Below are 18,331 nucleotides of genomic sequence, written 5' to 3' on the forward strand. Positions count from 1 at the left end.
CCCCACCACCTCCTTCTCCATCTGCTTTCACCCTTCCTTAGACCTGCTATGTAGCCAAAGATGATTCTGAACTTCACTCTTCCTGAGCTTCCGCTCTTCCCGCCTCTCCTTCCCTCACCCGGGATAGACTTGCACCACTTAGTACTGGGGACCAAACCCAGAGCCGGTGTAGGAGGAGCTGCCAACCGAGGTGCACGTGGAGCCTCAGGTTTTGTTTTTATGATACATAGTTTCATTTGGCTCAGGCAGCCCCAAACCCATGATCTCTCCACCTTTGTCTCCTGAGTGCTAGGAGCCATTCTTCTTAAGAGTTTTCTGATTAGAATGCTCTAAAGTCCTTTGAATTTCCATGTCAATTTTAGATTTTTATCTTGTCTCAGTTTTTATTAAAAGAACTTACTGGGTTTTGTTGCATCAATAGAAAATACTGGGGGGAGTAGATAGATGTCTTAATAATATTGTCCTCTGACCCAAGAAAACAATTTCTCCTTCTTTATCTAATTCCTCTCGGTAGTGACTTATGCTTTTCAGCACGTAGATTTCGCATCTCTTGTCAAGCTTAGCCTCGAGCATTTAGTATCTTCCCACTATTATAAATGGTGTTTTTACTGCTTGTTGTTAGTATGGGGAAATACAACTAACATTATACCCCAAGCATCTCCCTACCCCTTTCACTTCAGTTCAACCTAAGGGGCTGGGTGTCTGCCTGATACTATGAGCTTCTAAACCGTCCTCTGAAAGCCCCAACATCTTGCTCCGTTGAAATCTTTTCAGGAGTAGCCTAGAGGCAGCTGTGAAGGTAAGGTGAGGAGGAGGAAGGGGGTCGCAGTACATTCAAACCCCGCATAAAACACCCAGAGAGATATGAATGGAGCCCCTTTAAGAAACCAGGGCAAGCTAGGCTCCAGGCGACTGGGGAGGCATTACTAAAGATAAGATAAGGTCCCCTGGCTGTTGTGAATGAGGGTCCTGAGCCGCAGTGGCTGGCTTACTGATAGGCAAACAGGAACCAAGGTGATAAGGAAAATTGCCAGTTACTAAACCTGGCTGGCTGAGGCGCAGAGCTCGTCATGCCTCTGGGGCTGTCAAGAAGCTGGGTGCCAGCTATGTGTGTGCAGCAGAAGGTGCTTGCATCCTACCCTCCTATGATAGTCCAGTCAAGCTCACACCAGCAGCAGCAGCAGCAACCACAAACCTCAGGTAGGCTTCACGTGAGGGAGGCACCGTGCTCCCTAGGCAGTAACGGCACATGCCCGTTGCGTTTCTTGCGCTCTTGTGGGATGCTCTGACTTTGCCTCGGCCTCAAGGTGGAGTTAGAGACTACCTGATTTCTCCCCCTCAATCTAGGAAAATGTTGGCAAGGGACTCTCTCACCAGCCGAGCTGAGAGCGGCAAGCAGGGAACTGCTTGTTCATTTGTGCGTTTCTGCATAGATTTGCATGTGCCCTACACAGAGACACTGTTTCTGCTGGATTTAGAGTTTTCTTAAGTCAGTCTCCTATTTTTAAAGAGAGAAAGTGGGATTCTCGTTTCTTCCCAAGCCTGCCTACCTGTCACCTGCGGGTTGTTCCAAAGATGCGCCAGTGATTTCTAGAACTTTAGAATGTAAAGAATACATGCTTTGCACATAAAGAATACTGTGCTCGCACAGTTCTTTACCTGTTGGTGTTTCCCCTTCTTAGTCTTCCCAAAGCCCCCTCTCTTTCCTGAGTAGAGCAGAGGAGTAGGGGGAGGAGGAGGAGAAGAAGGAAAAGAAGAACCGTTTAACTCAGCAGCAAGTGTTCAGTTGCTTAGGAAGCCTCCAGGATTCTGTCCTTGGAGCACCTAGAGGCATCCCCAGGGCCTAGATGGCCTTCTCTCTGCTTCTGTCCCAGGGCCATGAATGCCATGACTACTTTTGTCTGCATACTCTCCTCCAGGAATAAATAAAAACTATCATCCCTCCCCCCCCCCCCCGTATCCTGGCTTCTCTATTGGCCTGCCTGGCAAATATTTCACAATGTGGGCTCATCCAATTGGGCACCATGCCAGAGTTAAGCGCCTCAGGTTGTAGGCGTGTTCCAATTAGGTGAGGAGACCTGTGTGGGACTCCCGGCCCTTGCTCTCCTCCTCAAGGGAGGCAGCAGCATTATGAAGGTAGATGGCAGCCAGCTAAGAGTTGCCACTCGCTCAGGGCTTGGCAAAGGGGACAGGACTGTCCAGCAGCTGGATCGTGGCAGCCCAGCCCTGAAGGGGTTAAGACCAGTCAGCATGTGCGGCTGTTAATGATTGCTGTCCACAGGGACCTGCTGGGTATTAAATGGAAACCTTTCCCTACCCCTGAGTGTGAAAGGGGTTAGAGGCAGCCAGACTAGGGATCGCACGGAGCTGGTGAGTAAAGTGCCTGTTGGTTGGGTATATGTTTGTCTCTGTGGTTCTGGAGCTGGTGAGGAAACGCTAGCTGTGTGTGCTCAATCAGCTAGAGGGGGCTTCTGTCACACCACAAACGATTTTCAGCTGGGCCAGGCTCTAGACTCACCACCTTTTGTGAGAAGGGACTCTTCAGAATGGGCGACCCTCACAGTCTGAGATGCAGCTGCTTAGAGCCTGCCCTGCGGAAGAGACAATGGTTTCTCGAAACCACCCTGTGTACAAAGGCCAGAGGCTCGCTCTTCCCTCTCTGAGCCATTGTCTCCAGAGAAGGGCCAGGATCTCTGAGCAAAGGAGGCTCACAGGGACACAGCGGTGGGAGATGGGGACAGTATGCTTGTAAAAGGTACACAGTGGGTAAGCTGTGGAGAGGAGCAGGTGGACACACTGAAGGCAGAATTGGGGATGAGCTGGTCACTCATTAAAAGGCTAAGTTGTCATTTGGGAGTAAAACTGAAATCTAAAAAAAAAAAAAAACCAAAAAAACCAAAAAACCCCAAATCTTTTGCTTTTAGGTTTGTGGTCCCTTCCCTGTAACTTCCTCCTGGAAGTGTGTCCCCTCACCTTAGGTAGTGCTAGTGCTTCTTGACACCTTCTGGTAACATGACCAAGAGTATGGACAGAAGTTCTTGGCTTTGTAAGAGGCAATGGGTGCAGTGTCTGCAGAGGTGTGTTTGTGTGTGAGAGTGCGTCTGTGTGTGCATGAGTGTGTGTGTGTATCTATGTGTGTGAGTGTGTGTGTGAGAGTGTATTTGTATGTGTGTGTATGTGAGCTGTGTCTGTGTGTGTGAGTGTGTGTGAGTGTATTTGTATGTGTGTGTACGTGAGCTGTGTGTGTGTGTGTGTGAGTGTGTGTGTGTGAGTGTATGTGTGTGTCTCATATGCTTATATGAATTTTAAAAAAGGAATTGTCATCAAAGAAGAAATGTTGACACACACCCCTCCCCCCTTGGCTAAAAGCTCTTTTGTTCCTCCTACCCCCATCTCTCTTGGGAGGAAGATGATTGGATGACATAATGTCTATGGTGGCCCCACCTGCATGGTGACTGTCTCTGGATCAGGGCACTTGCCATGCTGGTCTTCAAGGCAGATTTGAGAGACAGGGTAAACTCAACCTTAGTGGCTTTGCCACAATGCTTCCTTCTGGTGGGGTTTCCAGGAGGCAAACAGAAACCAGGACAATAAGAGGGAGGTGCTGCCCACTAAGCCCAGGAGGCCAGGAGCAGAAGGAGCCAAGTTTCTGGGCAGTTGAGGCCAAGAAAGAGGGGGAAGTAGAATGTAGGAGAGGAATGGACAGACTGGCCCTGTGTGCCTCGTATTCAGATTGTCAGCCACAAATGCAATCGGACAGCTTTATCTAACACTCTCCGGGGAATTGCAGAGGAACTGCTCTACCCAGTGGGGTGGATGTCACCGGTGGGTTTGCCACACATGCTCAGAAGGACCTCTCGCTTGGTTTCTGTGCTTGCTGTGAGCTAGAGCCCTGTGTTTTTGTTTTGCACTGGGCCTCTCAGCGGAACAGCCTTGCTCCAACAGGTAGGTGTGGGCAGGCTCGTCTGTAACTCGGGTGTCACTGACCGAAGCTAACATTGTCTTGCTTGGGAAGCACTGGGAAGTGGCCTGGGCACTAGGACTGGGAGCCCTTTCCTTTCTCTGAGACCATTTCCCTCCCATCTAGTGTTTATCCCTGGCACCTGCTCCTTGGCTATTTTCATAGATTGAGGTTGCATCACTGGTGACTCGCTCTCTAGGGCCCCAGGTCTGCATGGGGGAGGGGCAGGGGTGGGGAAGCTCAGGGGAGGAAGGAAGAAAGGAAGGAAGGAAGGAAGGAAGGAAGGAAGGAAGGAAGGAAGGAAGGAAGAAAGGATCCTAAGACTGCCTATCTGGTGGCAGCTCCTCTCTCTCTCTCTCTCTCTCTCTCTCTCTCTCTCTCTCTCTCTCTCTCTCTCCAGGTCCTCCTTTCCCTTTGGACCAAAGCCCTACTGGAGGCTCCTTCCTTTCTCTTTCCCCATCAACACTGGCTGGAGACTGGCTGGTCCCAGCAGGAAAAAGGGCCAGTCAGTCTCTGTCTCTGGGTGACTCCGTCCTTTCTTGATCCATCTTGCATCTTTTCTAAGTATGTTCCTCTGGCCCTATGCCAAAAAAAAAAGGCTCTTGGTAGTGATAATTCCAGACTGTGGAGTCTTAATGCATTGATTTAAGAGCCTCTGGATCATTAAAACTTACTGTAAATGGATTTTCCTTTTTTCAAAACAGGGTCTCACTATGTGGCCCTAGCTGGCCTGAAACTCATTATGCAGACCAGGCTGGCCTTGAACTCACAGAGAAGCTCTTGCCCCTCCACTGCCCAGATTAAAGCTCTGCCACCTTTGATTGGATTTTGGAATGTGTCAACCTTTTTAAAGACAAGATTTCTGTTCCAGGCTAGCCATGAGCTCTTGGTCATTGTGCCCTCATCTCTCATGTACTGGGATTATAGCATGTGTGGACCACTATGTCCAGTCTTGATTTTTAATGTTTACCTCTCTGTTGTAGATGGCGGGCAAATTTTCCATTCTTGTTTGTCTAGTTTGGGACTGTAACAGGCCTTGTATTTCCGAGGATACGAGCATTTAGCCATTGCTGGAAGGGTAAAGTGGTTTGGAGTTGTCCCATATAATCCAAAATTGTCAACTGCTGGGAGGAGCAGATTAGCACTGTCTATGAAAAATGATGTTCTACCATGATGAGATGGTCTGTGTGTCCCGTCTAGTATGTCAGCCTCCATGGTTACTAAGCCTGAGTGCAGTGTGGCTAATCTGAGGCACTGAAATTTTAATGCTTTTAAAACTTAATAATAAAAATGTGAGTCTGACTAGTGACCACCACACTAGATGATACAGACGTGGGGTGCTGTAGTGACCATCAGACTGGATGGTACAGATGTGAAGTGTTGTAGTGACCATCAGACTGGATGGTACAGATGTGGGGTGCTGTAGTGACCATCAGACTGGATGGTACAGATGTGGGGTGCTATAGTGACCATCAGACTGGATGGTACAGATGTGGGGTGCTATAGTGACCATCAGACTGGATGGTACAGATGTGGAGTGCTGTAGTGACCATCAGACTGGTGGTACAGATGTGGGGTGCTGAGTGACCATCAGATTGGATGGTATAGATGTGGAGTGTTGTAGTGACCATCAGACTGGATGGTACTGATGTTGGGTGCTATAGTGACCATCAGACTGGATGGTACACATGTGGTGTGCTGTAGTGACCATCAGACTAGATGGTACAGATGTGGGGTGCTGAGTGACCATCAGACTGGAGGGTACAGATGTGGAGTGTTGTAGTGACCATCAGACTGGATGGTACAGATGTGGAGTGCTGTAGTGACCATCAGACTGGTGGTACAGATGTGGGGTGCTGAGTGACCATCAGATTGGATGGTATAGATGTGGAGTGTTGTAGTGACCATCAGACTGGATGGTACAGATGTTGGGTGCTATAGTGACCATCAGACTGGATGGTACACATGTGGTGTGCTGTAGTGACCATCAGACTAGATGGTACAGATGTGGGGTGCTGAGTGACCATCAGACTGGAGGGTACAGATGTGGAGTGCTGTAGTGACCATCAGACTGGAGGATACAGATGTGGGGTGCTGTCTTATTAATGATTGTCACACCAGCCACTAACCGAGCAGCTGTTATGCGTAAGTTCTCTCCAAAGTGCTTTATAATTTTCTTTTATTTTTTTAAGACAGGATTTCTCTGTGTATAGCCATGGCTATCTTGGCACTCCCTCTTTAGACCAGGCTAGCCTTGAACTCACAGAGATCCCCCTGCCTCTGCCTCCTAAGTGCTGGAATTAAAGGTGTGCACCACCACTTCCTAGCTCTGCATGATTTTATTTAATACCCCCCACCCCCAGCAGCCCGGATCTTGCTCTGTGTAACAGAATGAAAAACTGAAACCCAGAGACACAAACTGAGTTAGTCAGAGGCTCCTGACTGAGATCAATGGTTCCACCCTTTTCCTGAAGGAGAATCTGCACAAGGTGCTGAGACAGCTTCCTCTATAAGCTCTCCAAGACCTTTCCAGATCTCGGACCACAAGGGTGCTCTTAAAGTGACGTTCAGCACACAGGGCCTCCTGGACCTGGACAGGCATTCTGGATGGGTCCAGGCTTGATTCTCGTTTCAGCTCTTATTGGAGCCTCCACACATCAGTAAGACAGAGAGACAGCTCTACCCTTGGCAAGCTCCCAAGAGGCATAAGAAGTTCCAAACCCCTCTCTCCTTGCAGTCAGAACTTCCCACCACCCATCTCTATGCCACCTTGCCTTGTCTCTCTCAGTCTGACTGAAGCCCCCCAGGGAAGTCTCAGAGACTAGGCTTCTTGGCCAGTGAGGCACAACGTTAGCTTTGCCTTCATTTCTGCCTTGGCATCTGATCCTCATGTGTCACCAGGTAGGAGCACCAACCCCCATGCCCAATCTCCCATCCAGCAGCTGTCTAGGCTCCTGCCTGCCAGCTCCAGGAGATTTATGTCTGTGTAATCTTTCCTAGACGAAGTCTGACCAGTCAGAGCTGCCAGTGGAAGGCGGTCCCTGTCCCACCTCTCCACCAAACACTCCTTCAGTCCTGTGTAGGAGATGAGGATCTAGCACAGCTCTAAAGATTTGGGCTGCGGGCAGTTAGGAGGTGACTGTTCTAACTTACCCTGCATCCAGGCACTCATCACCCCACTGGGAACCCCCACCCCATATCCTGCACTCTCTCCAGACCTCCAGCCGGCAGATGTTAACAATGAAAGGGTTTGTAGCTGCTGTGTTCTTGGAGTCTTGTGAAACCAGAGTCTTCCGCTCAACTATGAGGCTGGGGAATGGGGGGTGCAGAGAGACTGACAGGAGGGCCCAGGGAAGCTCAAGGAGACTGCTGCTTTGCCTGTCACTGTGGCCAGGATAAACCTTGTCCTCTTGACCCCTCTCTAGGCCTTACCTACCTCAGTCCAAGGTAAGGATAAGATAGCAAGGAACTTTATATTCCTCATTCTGCACCCCATTCGTAGCAGTAGGGCCTATTTTTCCTGCTGTCTGGTCTGGTAGGAAGGAAGGCATCACTAAGTACTGTTGTTTTCTTGTAAAAATGAGGAGACAGGCATCGAACAGCTTGACAGCCTCAAGCTGCTGGGTGGGGAACAAGAAGGCATGGGATGCTTCTGAGGATGTGGAAGCAGGGTTGTCAGACTGGCTGGTTACTGTCCAAACACTCACTATAAAAGTCCGTCCCATGGGGCAAGGAGGGTGGGGCTGCTGGCTGATCCCAGTGGGGCGCCAGGACCAGATCTGCTGAGTTAGGAATGATGCTTTGGCTGACCTTCAGGAGAGCTGGAAGCAGAAGCTTGCCGCTGCCCTCAGCCTCCGAAGGGCAGGAGTTTGGGATCCAACGCCGGCCGGCCGAGCTGAGGGAAGAAGCCTAATTAAGTATTGCTCTGTCCTGCCACCCCTGTGGATCCTGCTGACTGTTGGGAGGAGGCACTCTGGAGGCCAAGGGAAAGAAAGAATGGGGAGACAGAAAGAGAGGGAAGGGTTGGGAAGAAGCTGCAGGTAGGTTGGGAACTGGACCTGCCCTCTCCTGCCATTTTCTGGCTTGGCTCTTCAGGAAGGCAGGGGAGGGAAAGTGGGGTCTTGGGGTTGCAGGTAGCTCTCTTTCCCTCCTCATTTTCCCTCCTTATCTCAACAAGAACAACAACATAGCATGGGGACAGCGAATGGGCCTAGGCTGGGTTAAGGGGACATGCCCTATTTTGTACATAGTGACTCCAGAGTCTCAGGACTGACAGCAGTTCTCACCAATTTGACAGGTTATTGATATCAAGACAGACACCAATTTGACAGGTTATTGATAGCAAGACAGACAGACAGAGCCTCCACCCCTAGGATAGTGCACAGTCATTTATTAGCCTGGTGCTCAGGCAGGGCCTGTGGCCAGGTTTAACCTCCCAGCTCTGTTATGGAGAGGTAGCCAGGCCTCAGGCACTGGCCAGAGAGGCTAACTTAACCCCAGAGAGGCCTAGCAAACAGCTTCTCACCTGCTACCAGGAAGGAGCTACACAGATCATCTACCCAGACTTCCGCCGTCTTCCAGCAGACAGCTAGAACCCCATAGAGTAAAACAAATAATTTACAGAGAAGATAATTTGAAGTGTATAGGGTAGGAGAGTTGCAGGTTTGCCTGTAGAATTTCTTCCGCCCTAACTGAAGACTGTTCTGTCTTGTGCCCTGGCCTGTCCCCTCTCCTATGGTAGGAATAAGCTGACCATGCCATACAGCAGGAGGACAGCCGCATGGGCCAGGAGGGAGCACACCTAGGGCCCTGACTTGTGCTTACCCCATGTGTATCTCCCTGGTAATTGAGACAACTCCCCTTTCTGAGGTAGGGGTTGAGCTCTCTGAATTTCTCTGCCATCTCCTCCCTATTCTGACCGCCGCAGCTGGGGAAGGCGCCACCGACCGCCACTCAGGTTGGAGTGGAGCTCTAAGACAAGGCAAAAATGGACAGGCAGGGCTATCTGGGTCCTGTTCCCTGGACTCTCGGCCCAGGGTTCTAGCATGTTACGCTGTTCCAAACTTGGTTGGGGAGGCATACTATTTAACCGTACTGGAAATAACGGCAGCACCAAAAGCAGGGATGGAGCAACGGCAGAGAAGAAAGGACACGCACGTACAAGCCACTGAGAGACTGATGGACACGGTTCCCAGCACCCGGAGCCATTACTGTACTTTGCATATGGAGAGGGGAGAGCCGGTGATGTAGAAAGGGGAGGGAGGACCTTTCTACCTGAAGCCCCGGAGGTGCTGCCCTTATTCCTCCCTCCGATTTCTTCTCCATGCAGCAGCTGTAGGTAGAGCAGGGGCTGCTGTGGAGAGGGGTTGGCTAGGAAAGTGTTTTCTCCCAGAACAGCCAGGGAGCTTCAGGGATCCAGCAGTCTGGAGAGCTGGAAATGTAAACTGAGCTGGTTTTTAATTGGGACAGAATGCCGGGGCAGATAAGGCTCTTTGACAATGATGATGAGACCCAGACAGGGAAACAAGGCAAGAGCCAAGCTTCCCTCCTTAGCCACAGACTCCTCCCTGCCATTAGACCCTGCTGGAATTTGCTGGCTTGGAAAAAGAAGGGATTGGGAGGGCTGGTCCCCTGCCCCATCTCCACTCCTCTTGAGACCTAGCCACCTATATCCTGCAGAACTGGTGATAGGCATTCCAAGCTTGGGGCAACATGGCCAAAGCTGACTCTGTCAGCCAATTCTCAGGGTCTATGGAGACAAAGCTTCTTGGTACAACGGGGTGGAAGGGGTGGAGTGTATTCTTCAGGTTTTCAAAGTTTATCACAGCGGGAGCTCTTGACACTATCCTGGGGAGGAGTGTGCATGCAGCGTGCGTGCGTGCGTGCTCATGCACATGCTTGTGTCCATGCTTGTGTCCATGCATGTTTGCACAGGGCAATGAAGATGTAGGTTTTAACTGTGTGGTCCTAGGTGCACACCACACAGGAGCTGCGGCTATCTTTTTTTCTTTTTTTCGGAGCTGGGGGCCCGAACCCAGGGCCTTGCGCTTGCTAGGCAAGCACTCTACCACTGAGCTAAATCCCCAACCCCAACCACAGAAACGCCCCAACAAGGTGGAGGGAAGGGTTGAGTCTTGGCACTTGGTGTGGCTGCCCCAGCCCTTCCTCATCCCTCCTCCTCTTGATTCCTGTGTCCTCATCTGTCTTTGGCTTCCTTGCTCCTGTACCCAGCGAGTTTCTTGATCATTTTCAAGGATGGCCACTGTGTGTTGTGCATGAAGTATTTCACACTGAAGGTTTGCAGGGATTCATTGATCGAATTAGAAAAGAGGCCTTGTCCACACGTGAGCAAACCAAGGGCCAAATAGGTGAGGCCATACTGCAGACTCCGTGTGTGCTACCTGGAAGACCGACCTGCCCAGTTCCCTTTCTGCTGGCACTCCCAGTGAGCTACTGAGAAGTGACCACCTCCCGGGAAACTGAAAATCAAGGTTGTTCTTTCTTCTGCTGCCAAATCTTTACTTCCTGATTTTTGCACTCTTTGGGGAGTGGAATTTGAAAGGTCCAGTTGGGTCTGTCCTTAGCCATCTGCCTTGAGAAGGGGAAGCTTTTTTTTGACATCTCTAAGGCTAGTAAAGAGGGAGAAGAAAATGGTTTCCTTTAAAAAATATTCCATACCTGGTAAATTTTCCCTGCTATCTAACTTAAGATAAAGACCTGTCATTCTGCGCAGGGGACTGGCGAGGAACACCAGGCAGGTCTTCTGTGCTCTGGCTTAACCCTGAGGACTTGGGGGCTCTTTTTGCCTAGGAGTCTGTGTTCCCCATCCCCACCCCCTTGTGCTGTCTTCGAATAGCACCTGAGAAGTAATTTAACTTGAGCAAAGGCTGTGGGAGGCCCCTGAGCTCAGCTTGAAGACAAGGGGGGATATTTTTGCCTTCTAGAGGAAGAAAACTCGTGTTCCCAATGCACCCCACCCCTCCCCCTCCTGCTCATAGGAGCTTAATTTTCTTCTCCTCCTAATGAAGATGGATGAAAGCCAAGCTGTATATTCAGGGGGAGCCAGTCAGGGAAGCTGAGTGAGGGGGTGAAGGGACAGAAACAGAGCTTCCCTCCTGGAGAGGAAGTAATTAATTGTGAGAGCTAAGGTAGGGAAGCCCTTGATAATGGAATATCAGCCTCCAAATGCAGGTGGCTAAAAATGACACCAGAGCATTGGGGAGTCTCTTTTTATCAGTTCGTTTGTACATTCAACAAAAACTTTATCGAGTACCTATGATAGGCAGACAGGGAACTCAAGAAGGCGCCTGGAAAGGTTCTGGCTCAAGGAACTGGAGACAGGTTCAAACCCAAATCTAAGGCTTCCTGCCACCAAGATAAATCATTTACCAAAGTCCCACTGAATGGCTGAATACATTGACCTTTTGGATTAAGGATTAGCTGTTTAAATATCAACAGCTGTGACCCCAGTTACACCTGGCCAGCTTGGCTCCTCAGGGGTTAAATAATAATGCTGTCTGTTTGTTTTTCTGTTTACTGTTCCCATTGTTCCTCTGACCTCAGTCCAAACAATTAGATCAGTCCTGCCCTCTGGAGCGGCTACCGTGATATCACAGAGTTGCCATAACAACAGACTATGAGGTCAACATTATGCCCGGGTGCTGCAAAACGAAGCACCTTGGTTAGCAAGGAACCTGTCTCTGAAGAGAAGCCTGTAGAAAGCCGAGGAGCTGAAACTTTGCATCACAGCATCTTGGCTGTTTAAGATGACATTGAGCCTGGGTCCTCCTCTGCTGGGATCCTTTACAAACCTCCAAAGCACGTACGAGCATTGGTAAGAGCTTGTGGGGAGGCAGGGGGATAAAAAGGTGACCTTCAAAAGGCCTTGCAAGAATCCTAAAGCACAGAGGACAGAGAGGAAGAGATTTGACTAGCCTTGACCTATGGAAAATTCGGGGAGGTTAACATCCATGCAAATCTCCTAGCAGCCGAGCAGATCTGACAGTTAGCAGCTGGAATTTATCATCTTGCATCTGGGAAGATTTGCAACGATTGATATACAATGACCAACCTCCCCCCCGCCCCACACACACACACGCCTGCCCCAGTCCCTGCCCTTTTCCTCACCAGCCTTGGGAGGAAGGTTTTCTTCCACTGAGGAAAGAAGCTGATCTATGCCAGCAGCTGGGACTCCACTAACAGCCTGCCCATCCACTTGGTCTGTGTGTGTCCAGCTCCTTACCGGCTGGACCAGCACGTCCAGAGGGCCAGCGAGCCACGCTGCTGGAGAGGCCAGCGGGCCAGGCCACTTGCAGAGCCGCTCCGTGTATTACGCTCCTGTCTGTCTAGATGTGAGCTGGGCAGGCCGAGAGAAGAGAACGGAGACTTCTTCGGTTCTCTTCAGCTTCACGGCAACAGTAACAGCCAATGAACCTGGAGCTTCCTTTAACCCTCAGAAGGGCTTGGAAGGTCTCTGACAAGCAAGCAGGTTTGCAGCCCCAGAGCCTGTATCTGGGCTGGAAGCTGGAGAGGCTGGAGCACCTTCTCTCTGCAGGTCGGGCTGGCATGAGTCTCCGTGCAGATGGGAATGCAGCCCGCGCTCCTCCGCCCGCCCAGCTGCTCAGTGTCCTCAGCTCAGTGAGGTCGGACTACCTGGAAGCTATACACCTGCTCCATGCACACCTCTCTCCATTCCTGCAGTTCCGTCTTGTGAACCTGAACTGGGAGGAGGCCCTCTCTTCATTTATTCTGCCTCCAGACCTCTAACTATAGCATCACAGGCGAATGCTAGGAAGTTAAAGCCACAGGCCCCCTAGGGCACCTGGGCTACCCCTCCCATTGCCCAGAGAGAACCCTGCCCCTGTTCTCCAGTGCTAGAGCCAGGAAGAAAGGGCAACCCATGGAGTCTGCCCCAGCTCGCCCTGCGTCTCTGCCACAGCATTGAGAACTGGATCCAAGGACTTACTTCTCAGAGGGATGTTAGCAGCAGGGTGGCTGGTGGCTCCTTGGAGGCTGCCGAACTGGGGACTGAGCTTCCAAAGAGGATGTTGAAGTTTCGGGCTGATCGACGGGTCAGGTAGGGATTTCCTCTGTGGACCCGGAGCCTCGTGAAATGGCAGCAAGCCGAGTTGGTCGCTCATCCTGTTTGAATTTGGGGCTTGGTGGCGGTAAGGGGGTCTGCTGGAGATAACCAGGACCCAGAAGGAGAGTACTTAGGTCAGTGGCTACTGCATTGCAGTGCCTGTGGAGGGGAGGTTATTTTGAAATTGGTAGCAGTGGGTGGAAGAGTGCATTGTTTGTAGGGTTGCTGGGTAGAAGGCTTAGGCCAGGGAGAGGTGTGCCATACCCTGGAAAACTGAGCTAAGCAACAGCAGACTGCCCCCTCTTCTCTCTCTCTCTCTCTCTCTCTCTCTCTCTCTCTCTCTCTCTGTGTGTGTGTGTGTGTGTGTGTGTGTGTGTGTGTGTGTCTGAATAACTGCCTGCAGGGTGCTCCTGGAAACACTGAATAAAAGGTGCCCGGAGGGCTTGGGCGGGTAGGAAGGAGGTAGACATTCTACACATTGGACAAAACAGGGACTTGGGCATTGCAAGGATGTTCATTGTTTCTGATTGCTACCCTCAGTCCTGTAGGGAGCCAGAGCCAGAGAGATGAGGGTAATGGAGGTGCTCTTCCCTGTAGAGATCCCCTGTGGTCAAATTGAGGAACCATCCTTATAAGATTCAGGTAGGAGGAATGACTATAGTTTCAGAACTAGAGGGGTAGATGACCGGGGTACTGAGTCTAAACCCAGGTCTGATGGATGCCGGTCAGGTTTTAGGTCGAGCTCAAGTTATAGACTCCAGGTTTCCAAAGAGACCGAAGCGATTGCCTGCTGTACCTCTTTCTCCTGCAAATCTGCGGTTCTGATCTGAGCAGCAATGGCCGGGCACAGGAATAAAAACCACCCTTTGATATTATCTTTAGCTCCAGCTGGAGTGTGTCCTGGAGTACTGGGGGAGTGTGGAAGAGACCAAGCAAAACACGCTTGGCTCAGGCTCTGGCTGGGTAGAGGACGGCTGAGCAGAAGGCCAGCTCTTTGCCACGGGTGTTCTTAAGCCTCTGTTTTAGCAGCCTCTGTCCCCATGCTTGCTCTTTTGGTCATCTGGAACCTGTGGTGGGCTCTCCAGGTATATCTGAAGAGGTATCTTGCAGGAGAGCCTATTAACTAATCTAGCCCCCGTGGGCTAGACACTACCACGTTCTCACCACCCAGGAGCAGGCTTGACATCCTGTCAGCCAGAGGTCCTTTCTCCCGATGCTCCCATCTGCCTCAATCCCAGCCCCTGGGACTTGTTCTCCCCAGCTTCCTGGCAGGCTTTCTGCATAACTCCCAGCCCCACTCTTAGCCATAGCCATAACCTTAATTAGATCCAACCGTTAGGCCAGAACTGACCTTTGATGCTTGGCAGATCCTGAGGGCTCTACAATATCCAGTAGCCTCTTAACGGGAGACCATGGTCTTTGAGTGGGGCTGCGTCCCAGCTTCCAGCTCAATCTTGGAGTTTCTGAGTTTCCTGATGGAGCAAGGAGAGGAGTCCAAGGTCACAAGAGAGTTTTTCCAGCAAATTATGAGCAAGCATTTTCTGTGTGGCAAGCGCTGTCCCCGAGAGAGACGCCGCTGCATGAAATCTCAACTGTGTCAAACTCAGGGCTGGAAAGCCCCTTGTCACCCTCCCTCCCATCCCCAAGGTGGCCACTGGATGCATTGAGGAAAGCTTGCTGACAGCCTGGGATCTCTAGCAGGTGGTTAAAACCACCAGAGCCAGCAGAGGTGGTTAGGTTTCCTCCTCTATTGAACCCCGCCCACCTGCATCCTCCAGTACTCTAGCCCAGGCATTCCCCTCGCCCTCATGACCCTGCTGGGGAAACAGAGCCACAGCTCCTTCTATGGCCTGCCCACCTTTGGCTTGTGACTCTGCCCTCAACAACTGATGGCAGCTCTCTCCCCACTCTTCTCCTCCACAGCCACAATGAAAGACGCAACACGTTTCGACACCCAGTGACTGGCCAGATCCCAGAGGAGAACAAAAAGTTTGACTTGAAAACGTAAGTTCCCCGCTGCTTGCTTTCTGTCCTTTGTCACTTCCGTCCATCTGTCCGTCCTCTGTTACTGTGTGTAGGTAGGACAGGGGAGGTCCTCACCACCTCTGACCACGTCTCGTGACTCCTCACCATGGTTCTCAAGTTCTGGCAGGGAACAGGTTGGAAGAGCCCCTGGGAGCCCCTGGAGGTAGCACAGGGGAATCTGATAGAATCCAGAGATCTAAAGCTCCTGCTACACTATGAATCCTGCCTGACTGATGGGGGAGGGTAGTTCATAGACCACTGACCCATCGTGCCTTGATCAATGATTTTTTTCACCCTCCGGGATCAAATATATGCCATTGAACCTTTAAAATAGAAGGCTGAAGGCCTGCTGGTTCATACCTGTAGTCCCAGGTTTTGGGAGCCTGAGGCTAGAGGATCTTGATTTCTAGGCCAGCCTGTGTCAAAATAAGGTACAGAGTTAACAGGCAATCTATCATCTTAGAGTCTAGGATTTTAAACATACATGAACAGAAGAAACCTACACGGGGAGGCACAGCCTATGATCCCAGAATTTGGTAAGCAGAGGCAGGAGAACCAAGAGTTCAAGATCATCCTCAGACACATGGTGAGTCTGAAGCCAGTCTGAGCTGTGTGAGACTCCCCTGTCTTAAACAAACAAGAAAAGCAAATACGCCAGAGCCATAAATAAACGGAGATGAAGAGGATATACCCTGGGGAGAAGCAAAGGAGACCCTGAGATGACTTCCACACAGCACCAAGACTTGGGGTTTTGTGCTGCTGCTGGAGCAGTGCTGACAGGGTGGGGCAGGGATGGCGCTTTGGTCGCTGGCTCTGATGATTTCCCTTCTTCTGTTGACTCGAATTCAGATCGGCCTTGGACATGTCCAACAAAACAGGTGGGAAACGTTCTGCTACCATCAACAGCGACATAGCCAACCACAGCATGGTGTCTGAGGTCCCTCCAGAGCGACCCAACATCCGGGTAAGTCAAGCTGTACCCCGCTCCCCCCTCTGCAAACTGTCAGGCAGGAAATGCTTCCAGTTAAGAGAACGTCAGGATCCTCAGGAAAACCCTTGCTTGCCTAGCACATCCATAAACTCCAGTGGGCAGGCAAGGCGGGACAGGAACCCAGGGCAGAGTGAAGGGAAGAAGCTCAGACAAGTACCTTATAGAACAGGAGGCTCCACGTGGGGTTCTTGCCTTCCTGGTCTTTGAAACGGAATAACACTTTGTGGGAGGGGTTTTCCAGTAGTGTAGGGTGTCAAGCAGCATCCTGACAGCTGCCCTATAGATGCCAATGGTCCTCACCAAAAATGCCTGCGGATATTGTCAGTGTCCTCTGGGGACAGAATCTCCCATTCTCCTAAGGACCATGGTCCTAAGGGCACCGCAAGAGATACCCCCCATGAATGATGAGTTGATGGGGGTGGGGTCGGCATGGGAGGAGGAGGAAAGGGGATCTCGGAAGACAAAGTCATGGGAGAGAAGGGAGCAGAATGTGTCCTTTGGGCTTAGTAACTTAGAGACTTTGAGAAGCAGTTTGAGATGATTGGTGAGCACAGAAAATTGAGAGGGGATAGGAGAGGAGATGTGGAAAGAGCAAACAGGGGAACGGCTAAGTGAGCAGCTGCAGACCACCATGTGTGCATGCAGGGGAGCACTCTCCAAGAGCCAAGCGTGTGTTTCGTGTGTGTACGAGCAAGGGTGCATTGAAAACACAATTGTGCACACTGCAGAATCTGAGAAACATGTTACTTATGTAAAACAGACAAAGAGGAAGAGCAGGTGTGCGTATTTATAGACCTATCTGCAGCAGGAGTGTAGCCATGGACAGGACACCCGATTTTGGGTCACTGGCTGCCCTTAGGGAAGAGAAAGGTAACGAGGCTGAGCTTCAAAGGGAGGCTTAGCTCTACTGCCTTTTCTTATTAGGGGGGAAAAAAAACAACAGAAAGCGATGGTTGTCGCAATATTCTCTGCTTTTCTGAAACACTTGAAATGGTTCGGAAAGTGTTTCTAATCTTTGTGTGTGAGGAAGTTGTGTACAGTTGTACATGCAACAGTGGGAGGATGCTGTGTCTGTGGACCCTAGAGATGCCTCTCTCTCTCTCTCTCTCTCTCTCTCTCTCTCTCTCTCAATATATATATGTTGTTTTTGAGACAGGGTTTCTCTGTGTAGCCCTGGCTCTCCTGGAACTCACTTTGTAGACAAGGCTGACCTTGACCTCATATGGATCTCTGCCTCCTGAGTGCTGAGACCTAAAGGCCTGTGCCACCACGCTCAGCTCAAACCTTGTTTTTAAAGATAGAGTGAGTCTCTCACTGAAGCTGGAATTCACTGAAGACCCAAGGACCTTCCTGTCCCTTCCTCTCTAATGCTGAGATCACAGGCTCACCTTACAGCACCTACCTTTATAAAAAAAATACTTAATTTTTTAAATTATATGTTTATGTCTGTGTGAGTATACATATACACACATGCGTGTGTGTATGTGTGATTGATTGATTGATTGATTGTGTATTATGACAAAACCAAAAGAAGAGCCTCAGGAAGGATGCTAGTTAGTATTGCCCATTGTTTAAGATTGGCCAGAACCTGAAAATAGCCCCAATTAAATCAATGACATTGTAAGAGCCATTCCAGAAAGGGTGTGTGTGTGTGTGTGTGTGTGTGTGTGTGTGTGTGTGTGTGTGTGTACAGGCTGTCTCTCTCTCTCTCTCTTTTTAAAGATTTATTCATTTATTATATATAAGTACACTGTAGCTGTCTTCAGACATACCAGAAGAGGGCTTTGGATCCCATTACAGATGGTTGTGAGCCACCATGTGGTTGCTGGGAATTGAACTCAGGTCCTCTGGAAGAGCAGTCGGTGCTCTTAACTGCTGAGCCATCTCTCCAGCCCATGCATGCTGTCTCTTAGCTATCTTTTCATTGCCATAATAATACCTGACAGAAATAATGTAATGATGATGTACTTGGCTCACAGTTTGAGAGGGTCTCAGTCATCATGCTGGCTGAAAAGCAGACTGAGTGACAGGATACATGGCAGAAACTGCTCACATTATGCAGTCCAAGAAGCAGAGAGAGGGGCGGGTCTGAGACCAGGTGTATCCTTCAAAGCCCACTCTCTGCAGGTAACCTACTCCCACCAGCTAGACCCCACCTCTTCAGGGTTCCACAGCCTTCCATAAGACTGGAAACTCCACCAACTGAGGACCAAGTGTTCAAGATATAGATGCCTTTAGGGGATATTTCACATTCAAACTGTAACAGGGAGGT

At 50.4% G+C, this 18,331-nt stretch overlaps 1 protein-coding gene and 1 long non-coding RNA gene across 51 annotated transcripts in view; one reads left to right on the forward strand and one right to left on the reverse strand.

The window, feature by feature from the left end:
* The window catches only part of Plekha6 (pleckstrin homology domain containing A6), a 140,263-nt gene that overhangs the window by 80,086 nt on the left and 41,846 nt on the right, over positions 1–18,331 (forward strand). For 46 of the 50 annotated variants that reach the window (XR_015635272.1, XM_087581169.1, XM_087581175.1 and 43 more), the window contains 2 exon segments: positions 14,967–15,047; positions 15,918–16,032. Coding sequence is in view for 49 of the 50 variants with exons in the window: in XM_087581169.1 (XP_087437295.1) it covers positions 14,967–15,047; positions 15,918–16,032 (196 nt within the window). In the remaining variant the exon portion in view is untranslated. 50 annotated transcript variants of the gene reach the window in all.
* LOC148001611 (uncharacterized) lies at positions 11,962–14,725 on the reverse strand. Its single transcript, XR_015635903.1, has 3 exons — positions 14,395–14,725; positions 12,927–13,102; positions 11,962–12,681 (listed from the first exon to the last, which is right to left on the reverse strand). It is a non-coding gene; the product is annotated as an uncharacterized LOC148001611 (long non-coding RNA).

Source organism: Rattus norvegicus, chromosome 13 (assembly GCF_021556685.1).
Source record: "Rattus norvegicus strain SHRSP/BbbUtx chromosome 13, alternate assembly SHRSP_T2T, whole genome shotgun sequence".
Taxonomy (NCBI): domain Eukaryota; kingdom Metazoa; phylum Chordata; class Mammalia; order Rodentia; family Muridae; genus Rattus; species Rattus norvegicus.